The following is a 16,932-nucleotide window of genomic DNA, read 5'->3' as shown; positions in this document are numbered from 1 at the left end:
CAGAAGGAATGATGATGATAATAATTAATTGTTGTTTAAAGGACCCTAATTTCTAGGTCAACGGGCCCTAATGGTACGAGGTGCAACGACATGAAACGATAATTAAAACTTAAAAATGTATCCGCTGACTATAAATAAAACGAATGATGATGAAGAAATGACCATGAATCCAAAACAATCAGTGGATCCAATTCACAATGCCTTATTTCTGAGATGATGCTTGTTGTAAAAAATAAAAGGTCCAAAATCCAGATCACTGGCCCCTCATAATAGTACTAATCACTGGTAAAGCAGAGCCATGGCGTTCCTCCTATAGTGGTAATGTAGATTCATGTAGTTTCTTGAATGGTGGTACTAATCAAAGGTGATGCAGAACCATGGTATGTCACACATATGATACCACTCGCAAGTAACGCAGACCCGTGGTGTTCCTCACACAGAGGGACTAATCACAGGGCGGGTATTCCCGTGGTGTTCCTCACATATTGGAAGTGATGATGATGATGATGATGCTTGTTGTTTTAAGGGGCCTAACATCGAAGGTCATTGGCCCCTAATGGTACGAAATGAAAGAACAAAAATTTCAAAGGCATCCACTGACCAAAATAAAAATAAAATATGGCATGAAGAATGAATGGATGGACAGGAACCCAATAAAACACAAAACAAACAAACAAAAACCAGTGGATCGGACTCAATACAGATCGAAAATAACATTATTACCGACCAAGGAACCACTTATAAAGCACAATGATGCTTGGTGTCTAAAGGGGGTGCAAAATCCAAGTTTAAGGCCCCACAGAATGGTACATGTCGCGAGTAAAATAGAACCATGGTATGTGTCATGTTGGGGTATTAATCAGAAGTAGTGAAGACTCACGGTGTTCCACACAAGATGGTACTACTCACAAGTATTGTACTTCGTACAGGTAACGCAGACCTATGGTGTTTTGCACACAATGGCGCCACTTACAGCCAACGTAAACCGATGAGTTTCCTCACCTAGGTGTACTAGTCACGGGTGCCGGTCCCAAGGGCCCCGTGGTGTTCCTCACATAGTGAGTACTAATCACAGGCAACGCAGACCCACGGCGTCGCTCATATAGTGGTACAACTCACAGGCTACGCCCAGACCCGCGGTGTTGCCCTCATGGGTACAACGCACGGGTACTGGAATCCACCCGGCCAGGCTTATTACTGCAACGAATCACAAACCTATTTCGTACCAAGTTAGTGATACTACTCGCAAGTACATGCAACCCATGGTGTTCCCCGTATGATGGTACGAATCAAGAGTAGTTTCATGGTTCTAATTCATTCATCCCTTGGTCGCCCCTTTCAGTCGCCTGTTACGACAGGCAGGGGATACCGTGGGTGAATTCTTCGTCTGCCTCCCCCACCCGCAGGGGGTGTGTGTTTGGTCCGCGAGAGGTATTTTATTTCCCTCAAGTCCGCCGGCAAGCCGGTTAGGACCCCCCTATCCGCCACCTGGGATGCGCCACGTGGAAGTATCACCTCTCCCCCTGCTACGCCTGCGTAGCAGGTTCGTGGCATATTGGAACTAATTACAGGACACGCAATACTCTATTACCATCAGGTGAGTGGCACCAAGTCATAGGCAATGCAAACCCACGGCGTATCACACATTAAGAAACCACCCACAGGCAACACAGGTCAATGGTGTTTCTCACATAATGGTACTACTCTAAGGCAATGCAGACCCATGGTGTTCCTCATATAGTGGCACTTTTCAGGGGCACCAACCAAACTCGTGGTATTCTTCACACAGTGGTACTAATGAGAGGCAATGTAGACCTGTAGTGTTCTTCATGTGCTGGTACTTCTAATAGGTGACGCGGACCAATTCTGAACACAGGGAAACCGACACATTCCAGCTCAGCGTACGGCACATTTTCTCGCACGGACATTAGTCCTCGCAGCCGCGTGCCCCCCCCCCCCTTTTCAATAGCCCCACCTCGAGGGGATTTACAGGATGGTACTAACCATACACACAGATAACGCTCAGACTCGTGATCTTCCCCACATAAGGGTACTACTCCTAGGTAACGTTGACCCATGGTGTTCCTCACGTAATGATACTAATTACAAGTAGTCTCATGTTTCTAATTTCATCATTCCTTGGTCACCCATTTTAGTAGCCTCTTACGACAGGCAGGCGGTATCGTGGGTGTATTCTTCGTCTGTGTCCCCCACCCACAGGAGTTCCAGAAGGAATAGTACAAACTTGAAGTCTATAAGGTCATATAAATGTGTCAAAGTTCAATATGTGTGGAATTACAGCTGTTTGTATGATACGCATAAGAGCAACCACACACAAAATATTTTTAAGACAAAATAACTTCTTCATGCACAAAGCCGACTCCATAATAGGTTTGTCTTTAGGGAAGGATGAGAAGCGAAGTTTCAATCGAGGACGTAAACGCAGGAGACGAATTTGTCCATTACATAATTCCTTCTTAAAACAACGTCAAAAAAAGATCTCTGACAAGCTACACATACTGTTCCCGAGAAAAATGAAAAGGGCATTTAAGTCTCTTCCAAAAGATGGATGTTCATGTATCAGTAAGTCGTCTGTCTTGAACTATTGCATATCATGCTGAATTTTTGCATCAATTAATCCATCCATAAGTCATTTGTGTAACTTTCATATTTTTTGTAAGGCTGCCCTAATTTGACACACATTGCAAATTGCAAATTTATACGAAATAGTCCGCCAGGCTAAGGAGATCAGGTGGTAGAACGCTGGCCTCCTGACCGCAAGTTGGCGGGTACGATCCCGGTTCATTCCGGTGGTATTCGAAGGTGCTCAAATAAGCCAGCCTCCAAGTCAGTAGATTTTACTGACATATAAGAACTCCTGCGGAACCACGCTCTGCCACCTCGGGGTATCCAAAATCCGTTAAAGCAGTTAGTGATACATTAAAATTATTACTATTATTATTATTATTATTATTATTATTATTATTATTAGTATTAGTATTATTATTATTATTAACTCGTGACACATTTACTATTCCTCCCGAAAAAACTGTATACGATCTTTTAAATAATATTGTTATTAGTTTTTAGTCCCTGCCCAAGTTAGCAGGTTCGCTCCTGGCTCAATCCGGTGGTGTTAAGTGCTCAAATACGTCAGCCCTGTGTCGGCGGATTTACTAGCACGTAAAAGAACTTCCACGGGACAAAATTCCGAAACATCGACGTCTCTGAAAACCGTAAAAGTAGTTATTGGGACGTAAAACCTATAACATTATCATTATTGATGATGATGATGATGCTTGTTGTTTAAAGGGGCCTAACATCTAGGTCATCGGCCCCTAATGGTACGAAATGAAATGACAAATTAAAGGTTCAAAATCATCCACTAACCAAAATAAAATATGTCATGAAGCATGAATGGATGGATATGAATTGAAAACAATCAGTGGATCCGACCCAAAACTATCATGAAAAATAGTACAACTGACCAAGAGAGCACTTCTAAAGTACAATCCTGAATCGAGGATGCTTGTTGTCTAAAGGAGTACAAAATCCAGCTCAACGGCCCCTCATAATGGTATTTGCCGCTAGTAAAGTAGAATCATGGTATTTGTCATGTAGGGGTACTAATCAAAACTAGCGTAGACTCACGGTGTTTAACACATAATGGTACAAATCACAAATATTGTACGCCGTACAGGTAACGCAGACCTATGGTGTTTCTCACATAATGACTAGGTTGTACTAGTCGCAAGTAGCGTCGATCCATGGTGTTCCGCACGTAATGGTACGATCAGAAATAATTTCATGGTTCTAAAGTCACCATTCCTTCGTCGCTCCTTTTAGTCGTCTCTTACGACAGGCAGGGAATACTGTGGGTGTATTCTTCGCCTGCGTCCCCCCTCCCACAGGTGGTAATTGTAAATAATGTTAACATCCCAGTTTTTCCTTACGGCACGCTTCGAGAAATGAATGCGGCCATATTACATTCAGAATGATTTCATTTATCTGCCAGGCTTATGGCGTCATGACAGTGCTAGGACTTGAAATGAAGCAATAGTGGCCTCACTAAAGAACACTCCCAGATTTTGCTTGGTGTGAAATTGTGAATCGATCGAAAACCACCTTCAGGACTGGTCATAGTGGGGTTTCAACCCACCATCTCCCGAATCTAAGCTAATAACTTCATGCCTCCTACCACGTAGTCAAATCGCTCAGCAGAAACAAAGGACAAGTCCATCTGTGCGACATATCTCGCACCTGGGACCCACCTGGATTGTCATGATGATTGATGATTGTTGTTTAAAGGGGCCTAACATCTAGGTCATCGGCCCCTAATGGTACGAAATGATACGAAATGGAATGACATATTAAAAGTCTAAAATTCTCCACTGACCAGAATTCAAAAACGTGAGAACGAAGAATGAATGGATGGACATGAATTTAAAACAATCAGTAGTTGCGACCCGCAATGTCTCACATTCACATAAACAGACGTGACAATATAGTATTACTGACCAAGGGACTACTGCCATAGCATAACAATGAATCGATTATGCGTGCAGTCAAAAGGGGGTCCTAAATCGAAGTTATTGGCCCCTCATAACGGTACTGATCGCTAGCAAAGTAGAACCATGGTATTTGTTCTGTTGCGGTACTAATCAAAAGTAGCAGAGACTTGCGGCATTCCACACATTATTGTACTACTCAAAGCTTATGAAATTCGACATAATACAGACCTATGTTTTTCTCACTTTGCGGCGCCATTTACAGGCAATGCAAACCTATGGTGTTCATCACATAAGAGTACTAACCACAGGGACCTCTCCCTATCCCGTGGTGTTCCTCATATAGTGGGTACTAATCATAGGCAAGGCAGAACCATTGTAGCTATCATCCCATGGTCCTGCTCATATGGTGGTACTAATCACAGGTACTGCAAAAGCCGACCGCACGGTGCTCCTGTGTGCTACTAATCATAAACCAATTTCGTACCTAATGTAGTGGTACTACGCACAAGTAAAAGCAACCCTTGGTGTTCTCCGCGTGTTGGTACTAATCACAAGTAGTTTCATGGTTCTAATACAATCAACCATTGGTCGCCCCTTTTAGTCGCCTCTCACGACAGGCAGGGATACCGTGGGTGTATTATTCGTCTGCCTCCCCCACCCACAGGGGGTGTGTGTTTGGTCCGCAAGAGGTATTTTATTTCCCTCAAGACCGCCGGCAAGCCGGTGAGGACCCTCCTATCCACCACCTGGGACGCGCCACGTGGGAGTATCACCTCTCCCCCTGCTACGCCTGCGTAGCAGGTTCGTGGCCTGGATTGTCATGAAAGCGATGGGAGGAAAATAAGAATAATTAAAAGGAGGATATTGATGCAAACACCCAGTTTCCAGACGCAGTTAGAATCCCCGAACTGGCCGGAAATCGAACCCGGAACCCTCTGTACCGGACATATCCGTACCTATTATTCATCGAAGGAACCGGAGTACAAAAATATCGTGTGCAAAGTGCGGAAAAGTGGACATGAATATACTCAACAATGACAGGGTAATAATTGAGACATATTGCTGCATAGTTTCTGATTCATTTTTTAATCCAACAAAAGCTGTTTGGAGGTAGCAACAACAATCATTCCACCTAATGCAACTTTGTTAGTTGAATATTCAGAATTATACTTTTTTCGTCAATGGAAAAAGTTTGTCAAATGCTTTTGTAAGTTTTGATCTGTAATATTGATATCAACCTTCAAGGCCGTAATGTCTTCATCAAACTTCAAGCGTTTTTCCATGATCAGTTCAGAATTCAATAATATAATCAAAGACGTCTGCATTTCCAGTTGTATGCGATGTCGTTGATGTTCCTGACAACGTTATCTGTCAGAGTTTCTCAGCTTCCAAAGTGTACAAATGAATAATTCATCTAGTGTACTTACTGTCGTACGGACAAATCTATATATTGGCCCATAATAAGGTATAATTTCACCTGTGAGTAGGAAAAAAAATACAACAATAAACACTGTAGTGTGTCGTGTAGTAACATATTAATGCATAAAATGACGTAACCTTTATGTGCACTTGGACAAAATATTCAACGTAAAAAGCAGAGATTCGTATTTTATTACCATTTCCATCATTGGTAGTTGTGAAACAAAATGAAAGAAAAGAGGAAAATACTAAATAAATACGAGACATTACAATTTCAAACTACACTAGTTATTGTTTTGAACGCATAATTTTAATTCCTCATTTAACAATAAATAACATCAGTTGAGTGTTAACAGGTTTTTGCGAGATTTTTCAGTTGGCTATCGCGTAAAAACAATGAATGTTTTGTTTCGATACCACCAGAATTACAAGAACACACATTACACATCGGATTTGAGGGGAACATAAAACTGTATGAAACGTAATCAAAATGGAAATTTCTTTATTACACAATCAAAATACGTAGACAAGTGTTTACATTTTCGGCACTCGCATAATAGAGTACATTTTCATAACGCCCACCATGACAGTTGATAATAACGCTCTTGAAATCGGAAAAAGAACTGACATGTTTTTATCCATCACACAATATAGAGAGACAGCAAAGCCCTGTTCAGTTGAAGGGTTTGGCTAGAGAATTATGCCACACTCGAGGGCTTGACATGGAACAGCATCGAAAGGCCGCCTAAAACTCATCCCGCTGAAAATAACATTAGGTGAATATTAAAACAAAACCTTCCTACGGGCATCTAAAGTAGTTAAATTAGCTTTATTTTGAAATGGTGGAAAAGAATCAGAATCCAATGAACTGTGAGCTAGAACTGTAATATTACGTTACAGTAACACAATGATGTAATACGTCCATGAAAATAAATATAGAACCGGGCTACGTGGCGGTGGCCTTCTGACCCCAACTCGGTAGGTTCGATCCTGTCTCAGGTCGGTGGTATTCGAAGGTGCTCAAATACGTCAGCCTTGTATCAGTAGATTTACAAGCACGTATGAGAACTCCTGCGGGACAAAATTCAGGCATCTCGGCGTCTCCGAAAACCGTCAAAAGTAGTTAGCGGGACGTGGATGTAATAACATTATTATTACAAGTACGGGTCGGGAAAGCATCAATGATTTTTTCTTTTTATACTATTATTACGAATATAGACGAAGAATTCAAATTTTCAGTGGTCGTTAACATTATAAGTCACGTGATAGGGGAAATAAGAATATGGAATGAAGCTACCGGATAAGGACAGAGAAAGGATTGATGGCGCAACAGTTATGCATAGTCTAGAGAGAAAAGGAATATTACTTGTTCAATGAGGATCGGATGGGAATGTAATTTTTGCCACGTAAGAGTGTGCGATAGCTGAGTACTATTTCTCACCAGTTCCTCACCGAGATTACCGTAGTTCGTATCCTGGTCAATGAAAAATGAAATTTTTGTAATATAAGGTCAGGCCTCAATAGTTCGGATTCTGTGAAAACCATGGGTCACGTAGCTTTAGACAGCATTTTCCAACCGATGGAACGCTGGCACTTTCGGGAGTACGTGAAAATTATTACTAACGGAGAAAAAGTACGCAGTAGTCTGTGTAACAATTTGCTTATATTATTAATATTTGTATTAATAAAGAGTTTGTTAAATATTAGATCGTCAGTATTTAATACGACCAAATCAAACCCGATAACGCAAGTCCTGAAGGTCAAGGCCTACCAAGCGACCGCTGCTCATCCCGAAGGTCTTCAGATTATGAGGTGTCATGTGGTCAGCACGACGAATCTCTGGTCTTTTTCTTGGCTTTCTAGACTGGAGCCGTCATCTCACCGTCAACGAGCTCCTTAATGATAATCACGTAGGCTGAATGGGCCTCGAACCAGCCCTCAGATCCAGATACAAATTCCTAATATTATTAGGAATCGAACCCGAATCCTCCCACCGTACATCGCGGGGACGGCATATTTAATATTAAGCTATGCTTATTTCTGCGTTACAAATACCAAAAAATTAAGTCTGCGACGAGTAATTTCAGTGTTGCAATTCTCCTTTCCCAAATCATTGCCTAATTTCTACTCTGTTATACCAATATAGGCACTGAACACAATTTTGAGGAAAAACTACATTGAGGACATTGGAAACTTTAAATTTAGAAGCCTTTAATTAACCCACTCTCACACATAAAGCAAATGACGAGATCAGGGGCATGTTCGTCTTCCGCTAGTACGAGTTCATTTGTCTCCTGCTGGTCGAGGTTCCTGATGACCCTGGCTTGGGAACTGGGAATTTGTACTGTCCCCAACATCCCTGTAATTAAGACACTACACACAACACTATCCTCCACCACAATAACATGCATGTTTCCATACACGGCAGATGCCGCCCACCCTAGTCGGAAAGTGTGCCTTGCAAGGGCTGCACAGGTTTGCAATAGCCACACGCAATAATAATAATAATAATAATAATTGTTCCGGGGTATCCGTGAAACGTAGAGGTTAAAGAAGGTGCCGGGGTGAGTGGGTCTAACTAAAATGTCAGGAATTAAATTTAAAACTTAAACTGAAGGTTATATTTTCAGAACTTCAAATTTAACAATATTTTATGACAATAATACAGGTACAAGTAGCAATCATTAAACAAGATTGGGGAAAATCCAAGATTTAGAACCTTATCTCTTTGGGGTTTAAGCCCCCAATGTTTACAATTTTACGAAAGGAAGAGGTATTATTTAATGAGGGGCAGAAATCTCCTAATTCAAGAGCACATGCTCCCTAAATCACAATATCTAGCCTCCCCGAGGCACACTTTACAGTTACAAAACTTGAAAAAGAGCTAACAGGCTCTCAGTTTCTTACTGCCTCCACATACAACCTCAGCTTACAAACACTGGCCTCTTAGGGCACAACCTGCGAAATGAAAACTGATTTAACAGGGGTATTTAATACCCAACGTACGGGGTCTTCATAGAAAAGGAACAGGTTAAATAAATGGCCCAAACACATAATGAATGGGGGCGTACCCTGCACTCCAAGATAATAAACACTAAAAACCTAAAGGGCTCTAGGCCGATGAAACAGGGGCTATTCCCAAACTACTGAGGTGACTCGTATAGAAATTACAATTACCACATTTCAGAATGAAAAACTGTTATGAAACGTAGTCACCTCAAACCAAGATGAAGGGTAGCTCGAGAGGGTACATCACTCTCTATTCCCGATTTACAGTTAAAGATTTATGAAATTTATACATCAGCCGGAAGAAAGTTACATTTTAGAAAAGAAGGTTACATAGTTAACGATTCGGACCTTTCCCTCGTATTAAACTGCGGAGGTAGCAAGAAAGAATAAAGTTATGTGGCCATTACCTTGTAGATGTTCTGTTGACCGATGAAGGAGGCCGCCCGCCTCCTGCTTTGACACGCGCACTCAGTAAGACGACGATCAATTAGCCAAGAAACGTGAAAAGCCGCAGTTTCTAAACCCTCAGGGAAGGTTCGAGATCATTCAGGAATAAACCAGCCACACCCTCTCAATTTCATTGGTCAAATTCAAAGTTACACTTCAGGATCGAACAAGAAGCTTGTGATAGGTAGAAAATTAATTACAGAAATTAGGGATTGGCTAAATTCAAAACTGGCGGAAAGAAAAAGGAAATATTGCCAACCAGAAATAAATGAACATCATTCAGTTACAAAAACCGAGAAATACAAAACCTTTAAATTATAAGTTCTTACACCTCGCACCAGGGTGCATGATCATAGACTTTTAGTAGTGTCATCTGTGGAAGGAAGTCCAAACTTCTTGATGAATGTCAAAAAAATTGTAGAAGTTCAGTCAGCTTAGGCAACTGCACAATAACAAAATTACATCCTTTTTTCTGTGGTGACATCTTCTGAGTAAAGTTCTAAGTTGGTGTAGTTCCAGTTTCACTGTTTTACCAATAGAGGAGTTCATTTAGGCGCTGAATTTGAATGCGCGGCGTTGGGGTGTATCTCCCGGTACAATAATAATAATAATAATAATAATAATAAGAAGAAGAAGAAGAAGAAGAATAAATAATAATAATAAATATGAACTCTACCAGCCGGGCGACAGCCCTAAATCCAGATCAGTGGTGATTGACTGAAGGCCTCAGTACTCCGTGACCCAAGAACTTATTTAAAAAAATAATTTTCTTTACACCGCACCGACACAGGTAGGTCATAACGGTGACGATGGGTTAGGAGTGGGAAGGAAGCGAACATGGCCTTAATTAAAGTGCAGCCCCCCAGCATTTTTCTAAAATTAAAATGGTTGATGATGATGCTAGTTCTTTAAAGGGGCCTAACATCTAGGTGATCGGCAAATAATGGTACGAAATGTAATGACAATTTAAAATTCCAATATTCATCCACTGACCAGAATTCAATTACTTGATGATGAAGATTGAATGGATGTATGAATGTAAAGTAATAAGCGGATACAACTCACAATATTCAAACTTGAAAATAATTCTAAAATTAATCTATTTACTAGAATTCTAAAAGACGACGATGAACAGTGGATCCGATCCGCAATGCCTCACCTTCCCAGACCAAGGGGCTACTTCCGAAGCACAATACTGAGTCGATGATGCTTGTTGTCTAAAAGGGTCAAAAGGGGGTCAACGGTCCCTCATAGTGGTACTTGTCGTTAATAAGGTAGAACCATGGTATTTCTCATGTAGCGGTACTAATCACAAGTAAAGTAGGCTCACGGTGTTCCTCACATTGTGATACTACTCACAGGTTATGTACTACGCACAGGTAACAGACCTCTCACATAATGCCGCCACTCATAGGCAACGCAAAACCATGGTATTCTTCACATAAGTGTACTAATCACTGAGACCCGTACTATCCCGTGGTGTTCCACACATAGTGGGTACTACTGACAGGGACGCAGACCCACGGCGTCGCTCATTGGGTAGTGGTACTAATCACAGGCAACGCCCAGACCCGCAGTATTTCTCGAAATGCAGACCCACGATGTCCACAACCAGATAATGAAACACCCCAGCGTGTTTAGCCTCATGTTTTCTTCTTGGGGTGTTTCAACCGAACCTGGACAGGGGAGAGCCTCTGTTGTAGTGGCGGATATTATATACGGGTATCCACCCTCAGACCCATGGTGTTCCTCACATAGTAGTATTGATCTCAAGAACAGTCGACTTGTGGAGTTCCTCGCGTGACGGTACTAATCACAGGTAACCTCACGGTTCAAAATTCAGCATCCTTGGTCGCCCCAGTTAGTCGCCTCTTACGACAGGCAGGGGATACCGTCGGTGAATTCTTCGTCCGCCTCCCCCACCCACAGGGGGTGTGTTTTTAGTCCGCGAGAGGTATTTTATTTCCCTCAAGTCCGCCGGCAAGCCGGTTAGGACCTCCCCTATCCGCCACGTGGTGCGCGTCACGTGAAAGTGTCACCACTCCCCCTGTTACAACAGCGTAGTAGCTTCGTGGTGTGTAAAAAGTGGAAAACACGGCAAACCACTTCAAAGGTGCCCACAGTGGGGTTCGAACCCACTGTATCCTGAGTGCAAGCACCCAACTACGCGACCCTGACCTCACAGCCAACTCGCTCGGTCCATGGACTCCTCTTACGTGACCCTGTCTACATTCGATTCTAAATTCATAAAGAGGTACCGACGAGGGAAAGACCAGAGACTTCAAGAAAATAAAGTGTGTATACCGGACTTGAAGGTAAAAGAAACCAGGATATTCCCATACTACTGGAGTAGTAAGAGTGTTATTCAAGAGAGTCTAATAGGAAAAATAAGATCACAACTCAAGAAACAATAAAAAAAACATGGATATCACGTATGCAGGAATGATAACCTAGGCAATATTATTCCTCCGAAGTCTTTTTGAGATATACTTATTCTGATTAAAGTAGCTCTAAATACTATCAGGAAGTTAATTTACAATTTGAAAATATGTAGGCTTAGTGATGTTAATTTTATATAAAACTGGGTTCACACGGTGCGAGTAGAATCCGAGCGAGTGGACTCGCATGATGCGTGCGCATGTTTGGCCCGCCACTCGCATCATGTGAACAGTTCATGCGAGTCCAGTTGCCTGAGTTTGAGAGAAGCGAGTCAACTCGGACCGTGCCCACCTTTCTACAAGCGAGCAAATTCAAGATGGCGGAAAGCTTGAAGACGGTGCAAGGAAGGAAGTGGAGCGATACGCAGACAATAATACTTGTACATTTGTACGAATCTGAAGAAGTGTTGTGGAATGCTAGGTTTCCCAATTATAAAATAAAAGATGCCAGGGATTCAGCGTTGCTACGGATTGCTGAAAAAAAAATATTCCTGGGGTAGGCGTCGAAGAAATCAACAAAAACTATAAACATTCGTAGCACGTACAGAGAACTACTATTAAAAATTAAGAAATCCAAGAAGTCAGGCACATCACCCGATGAAATTTATTCACCGACAATGTAATGGTTTAACATCGCTGATAGATTCCTGAATGGAGTAATGAATACGAGAAGCAATTTCACCAACTTGGTAAGAGTGTGATATTTATTTATTTATTTATTTATTTATTTACCGGTATTTATTTATTACTCCGTTGTCGTCTATCATTTATTAATGAGTCAAAGAATATCATACCTACATTGTAAACCATTCAATATTACCGGGCTGAGTGAATATTTAACAATGTATTATATTCTTTGACACTTAATAATTGATACATGCGAACACACTATGATGCATTCTTTCAGTGCATCATAGATCGGATCCAACACAGCCGACACAAACGTGGGTATTGTAGTCTTTGGAACTCGATATAAAGAATCCAAAGATCTGAGACAAGTCACAAGTCGCCAAGTACCGTAGTGTAACCTGGAGTTTCAGACGGGCAGTTGAAGCCGCTCTCATATTTGTGTTGCATTTCTGTATTTGCACTTTAATCATCTGTAGAAGTTGATCGAACTGGATAGCTGCGAGTCGTAAGTGATTTTTAAATGTGTTTTCATCCCCCTCTAGAACTTCACGTAAAAAATGTGTCGACGCACCGAATGCACTACGTCATGCAATCCACTCTCGCGCTCACATTACATTTTCCTTTCTATTTATTTTCCCAACACTATTTTCTAACTCGACAATTAAGATATCAGCAACAGCTTACGAGGTCCGCCATGTTAATTCAGACGCGAGTACAACGTCGTGTGAACACCCATTACATGCGAGTAGCTGGCCAGAAGATGCGCACGCATCATGCTACTCCACTCGCTCCGAGTCCACTCGCACCGTGTGAATCCAGCTTAAAGCAGACCCAAATGAAAGCAATACTCCATTGTCTTCATGATTATTCTGGGTTTTTCTAATAGCAAATATTTCAAGATATTTATATTATTTTTGAGCCTAACGACCAAATGATAGTCGTTAAACTTGAAGTGACGTACGAAGTAACTCCCCCATCAGACTCTGGGATTTCTCCCTCAAGTTGCTGGTAGTTTTAGCGGCGCGAATCTCGGACGAGCTCCGTACGTACACACACACACACACACACACACACAAAACGCTGAGAGGTGACGTCGGGGCGTGCTAAATCATTCACCAGCTTCTGTCGTTTGGCGCCGCTTTGGTTGCTTGTATAGCAGCCAGGATTCACCGAGACTACTCAAAGAACAACAATTAAAGTAAAACTACTTTGAGCATCTACCAGGGAGTGATTTCTACAAGGTTTGATTCATGCTCAAAATAATATCAATTGTTTTAATATTTAAATATTGTTGAATTCCTATAATGTGTTCTGGAATGGAAAAAGATGGAAAATTATTCAGTGCCAGTAGTCTATTTGCTAAAAAGATTTGTATGTTATATGCATGTTTGTGATGAGTAATCATATGACCTGGCGAGTTGTCCGTGCGGTCAGGGGCATTCAGCCGTGAGCTTGCATTCGGGAGATAGTGGGTTCGAATCACACAGTCGACAGCCCTGAAGATAGTTTTCCGTGGTTTCCCATTTTCACAACAGACTAACGCTGGAGATGTACCTTAACTAAGGCCACGGCCGCTTCCTTGCAATTTCTAGGTCTTTCCTATCCCATCGTCGCCATAAGACCTATCTGTGTCGGTGCGACGTAAAGCAACTAACAAAAAAAAAAACAGTATATAATTATGAATTATCGCAAATAAAAAAATAACATAAAACATTTAAGCTCTTGAAGCTTTTTCAATCGAGAAATTACCAGCGTTTTGCAGTGGGCTCATCAGTTGGATTGCTACACCTTTCCAAGACGCTGGCGTCTAGTGCGCCGTTGAGACACCACTGCAAGCCTCTTATGTAGGACAATGCAGTGACGGTAGCAAACCAACTGATGAGCCCACTGCTACACTGGAGCGAAACGCTGGTAATTTCACGATTGAAAAAGACTAAATTTCTTAAATGTTTTTAATATTTACAATCGATGAAATTAAATTATGGTTTCCTTCTGGGAACATTATTTTTGATAAAAACAACACACTTCACATAGTGATCATGATTCTAAAGGGTTCTGATAATGGAAGTCAGACACCATAGTCAACTCAATGCCTGAACCTATCCCTACTTATTAACAGATATTACTAAAGAGAAACAAGAAATAGCAGTTTTTCATCACTGTCATAGCCACAGGATCGAATCCCAGTACCGTGAAGTTTCATGCTTTTTAAATACATTTGCAGTGACTACCATTCAAACCACGCCGCACAATGTACCGAATCGAAGATCTAGGTGGAAAACTAATTTGCTATTTCTTTTTCAACAGGCCGGCCGTATTATTTTTATTTTTTGTTATTTGCTTTACGTCGCACCGACACAGATAAGTCTTATGGCAATGATGGGATAGGAAAGGCCTAGGAATTGGAAGGAAGCGGCCGTGGCCTCAATTAAGGTACAGCCCCAGCATATGCCTGGTGTGAAAATGGGATACCACGGAACACCATCTTCAGGGCTGCCGACAGTGGGGCTCGAACCCACTATCTCCTGATTACTGGATACTGGCCGCACTTAAGCGACTGCAGGTATCGAGCTCGATTGTATTATTATTATTATTATTATTATTATTATTGTTTATAAATTTTGTTCGCACTTTTATTAATTAAACTTATATAGGGCCTATCTCACCCTTCTTGACTGAGATATTTTCCCTGATATTTGGGGATAATTCTTTGCTCATTTTAAGTCCATTCTTGAGGAGTATTAGGTCATAAATATGTCGACACTGGTGATAACAGTATTCTTACTTAGTGGAAGTAGAAAAATGTTTTATTTCATACTTTTCATTAAAAAATGCTCTCTTCATTGAATTATTGAGGGAGTAAGGCAATTTATTTATGTTTTATATCTATTTAAGTATTTTTTGTTTTCTTTCAGATGGAATTAAGTTCGGGGTCAACCGTCTCGTCGACAAGAAGGACTCAGATGAAGAGGAAGACTGCGGAAATAACAACAATAATAACCACAATAACAACAACACAACCAGTAGTCATGGTGATCTACCTTTTCCGAAGGCTGATGTTACCACCATGACAGAGAAACCTTCACTTAGGTGTGAAAGTGGTGAGGACCTGCGGTCGAGATCCCGCTCTAGATCTCCATCCCCTACAAGATCACGATCACGGTCAACATCACCCGAGTTGGAGGTCGATAGTCCACCACACTCACCGGAACCATCAGCCATTACGAAAACTCCCGCACCACCCATAAAGCGTTCCGAAACGTTCAGCGTGAGCGCGTTACTGAGGCCGGACGTTCCTCGTAGTCAGCGATCACCTCCTCAAACGAGTAACGGATCAGCATCGGTAATGGGTCCGTCCTTCTCCGAGACGATATCGGTAACGCGATCATTTCTTTATCCTACTCTGCCCTTCGCCGATCTCCTGATGCGTGACAGTGCGGTGAAAGGTCAGCAGCAAGCCCAAGAACAGCATCACAGTAGGGATTATGGATCAAATTCACCAGCTGGATTCCTGCCTAGGCACTTTGTAGGCCATGGGTTTGGATTTCCTCCAAGTTTATATCCGGGAGTGCCAACAGGAATGTCTTCATCGGGACTACAGCATAGTGGTAACCATTCTAATAGTGGGAAGTCACCGTCAGATTTGGTAGACGGTAATAGAAACTTTTTGTCCTCGCCTACCTCAGTTGGATCTCTATACTTTAGTCTAGGAGCTGTACATGCTGCTGCAGCAGCAGCGATGGCAAATTCCTCGAGTTCTTCAGCGACGGGGAATCCCGGTAGCGTGAGTGCACACGGTTATTCCCCGGAGGCAGCGCCGCAACATCCGACCGCAGAGGAACTGTTTAGGCTGCGGCATCATTTTCTAGCTGCCGCATCGCAGTCCCCCAGCCACGCGGCGGCGTTGGCACACCATCACGGTGTTCCTGGGGGTGACCCTCACCACCATCACCACCACCACCACCTGCTGATGCGCGGTGCACCAGGAGTGGTGCCGCTCGGGGACGTCTACTCCTGTATCAAATGTGAGAAAATGTTTTCAACACCACATGGCCTCGAAGTCCACGCCAGGCGGTCTCACAACGGCAAGCGACCATTTGCCTGTGAACTCTGCAATAAAACATTCGGCCACGAGATCAGCCTAAGTCAACATAGGTGAGTTAATTATAGAAACTAGGTAAACACAATTTCAGTAACATAATTTTAATTAGTCTACTTGTGAGAAAATAATCTACCAGGTCATTTGGAATATATGAAATTGAAAGTTAAAGTCCAAGGTAATTTAGACTATTGCTTAGAACTCTCACAATAGATGAAGTTGTTCCTCATTTTGATTCATATTTTCTTAAGGACGTACATTAATTTACATTGACACAGAAAATAAAATGACCGGGCGAGTTGGCCGTGCGCGTAGAGGCGTGCGGCTGTGAGCTTGCATCCGGGAGATAGTAGGTTCGAATCCCACTATCGGCAGCCCT

General features: G+C 42.1%; 1 protein-coding gene across 1 annotated transcript in view; it reads left to right on the top strand.

The window, feature by feature from the left end:
* Positions 1–16,932, top strand: part of LOC137500466 (uncharacterized) — a 196,848-nt gene that overhangs the window by 59,645 nt on the left and 120,271 nt on the right. The window contains exons 3-5 of the mRNA XM_068227363.1: positions 15,370–15,459; positions 15,541–15,753; positions 15,793–16,609. Coding sequence (XP_068083464.1) covers positions 15,370–15,459; positions 15,541–15,753; positions 15,793–16,609 — 1,120 coding nt within the window. The remainder of the gene's footprint in view (positions 1–15,369; positions 15,460–15,540; positions 15,754–15,792; positions 16,610–16,932) is intronic.

This window comes from Anabrus simplex, chromosome 4 (assembly GCF_040414725.1).
Source record: "Anabrus simplex isolate iqAnaSimp1 chromosome 4, ASM4041472v1, whole genome shotgun sequence".
NCBI lineage: Eukaryota > Metazoa > Arthropoda > Insecta > Orthoptera > Tettigoniidae > Anabrus > Anabrus simplex.
The sequence above is the reverse complement of the archived record's forward strand: the minus strand, read 5'-3'. Positions and strand labels throughout refer to the sequence as shown.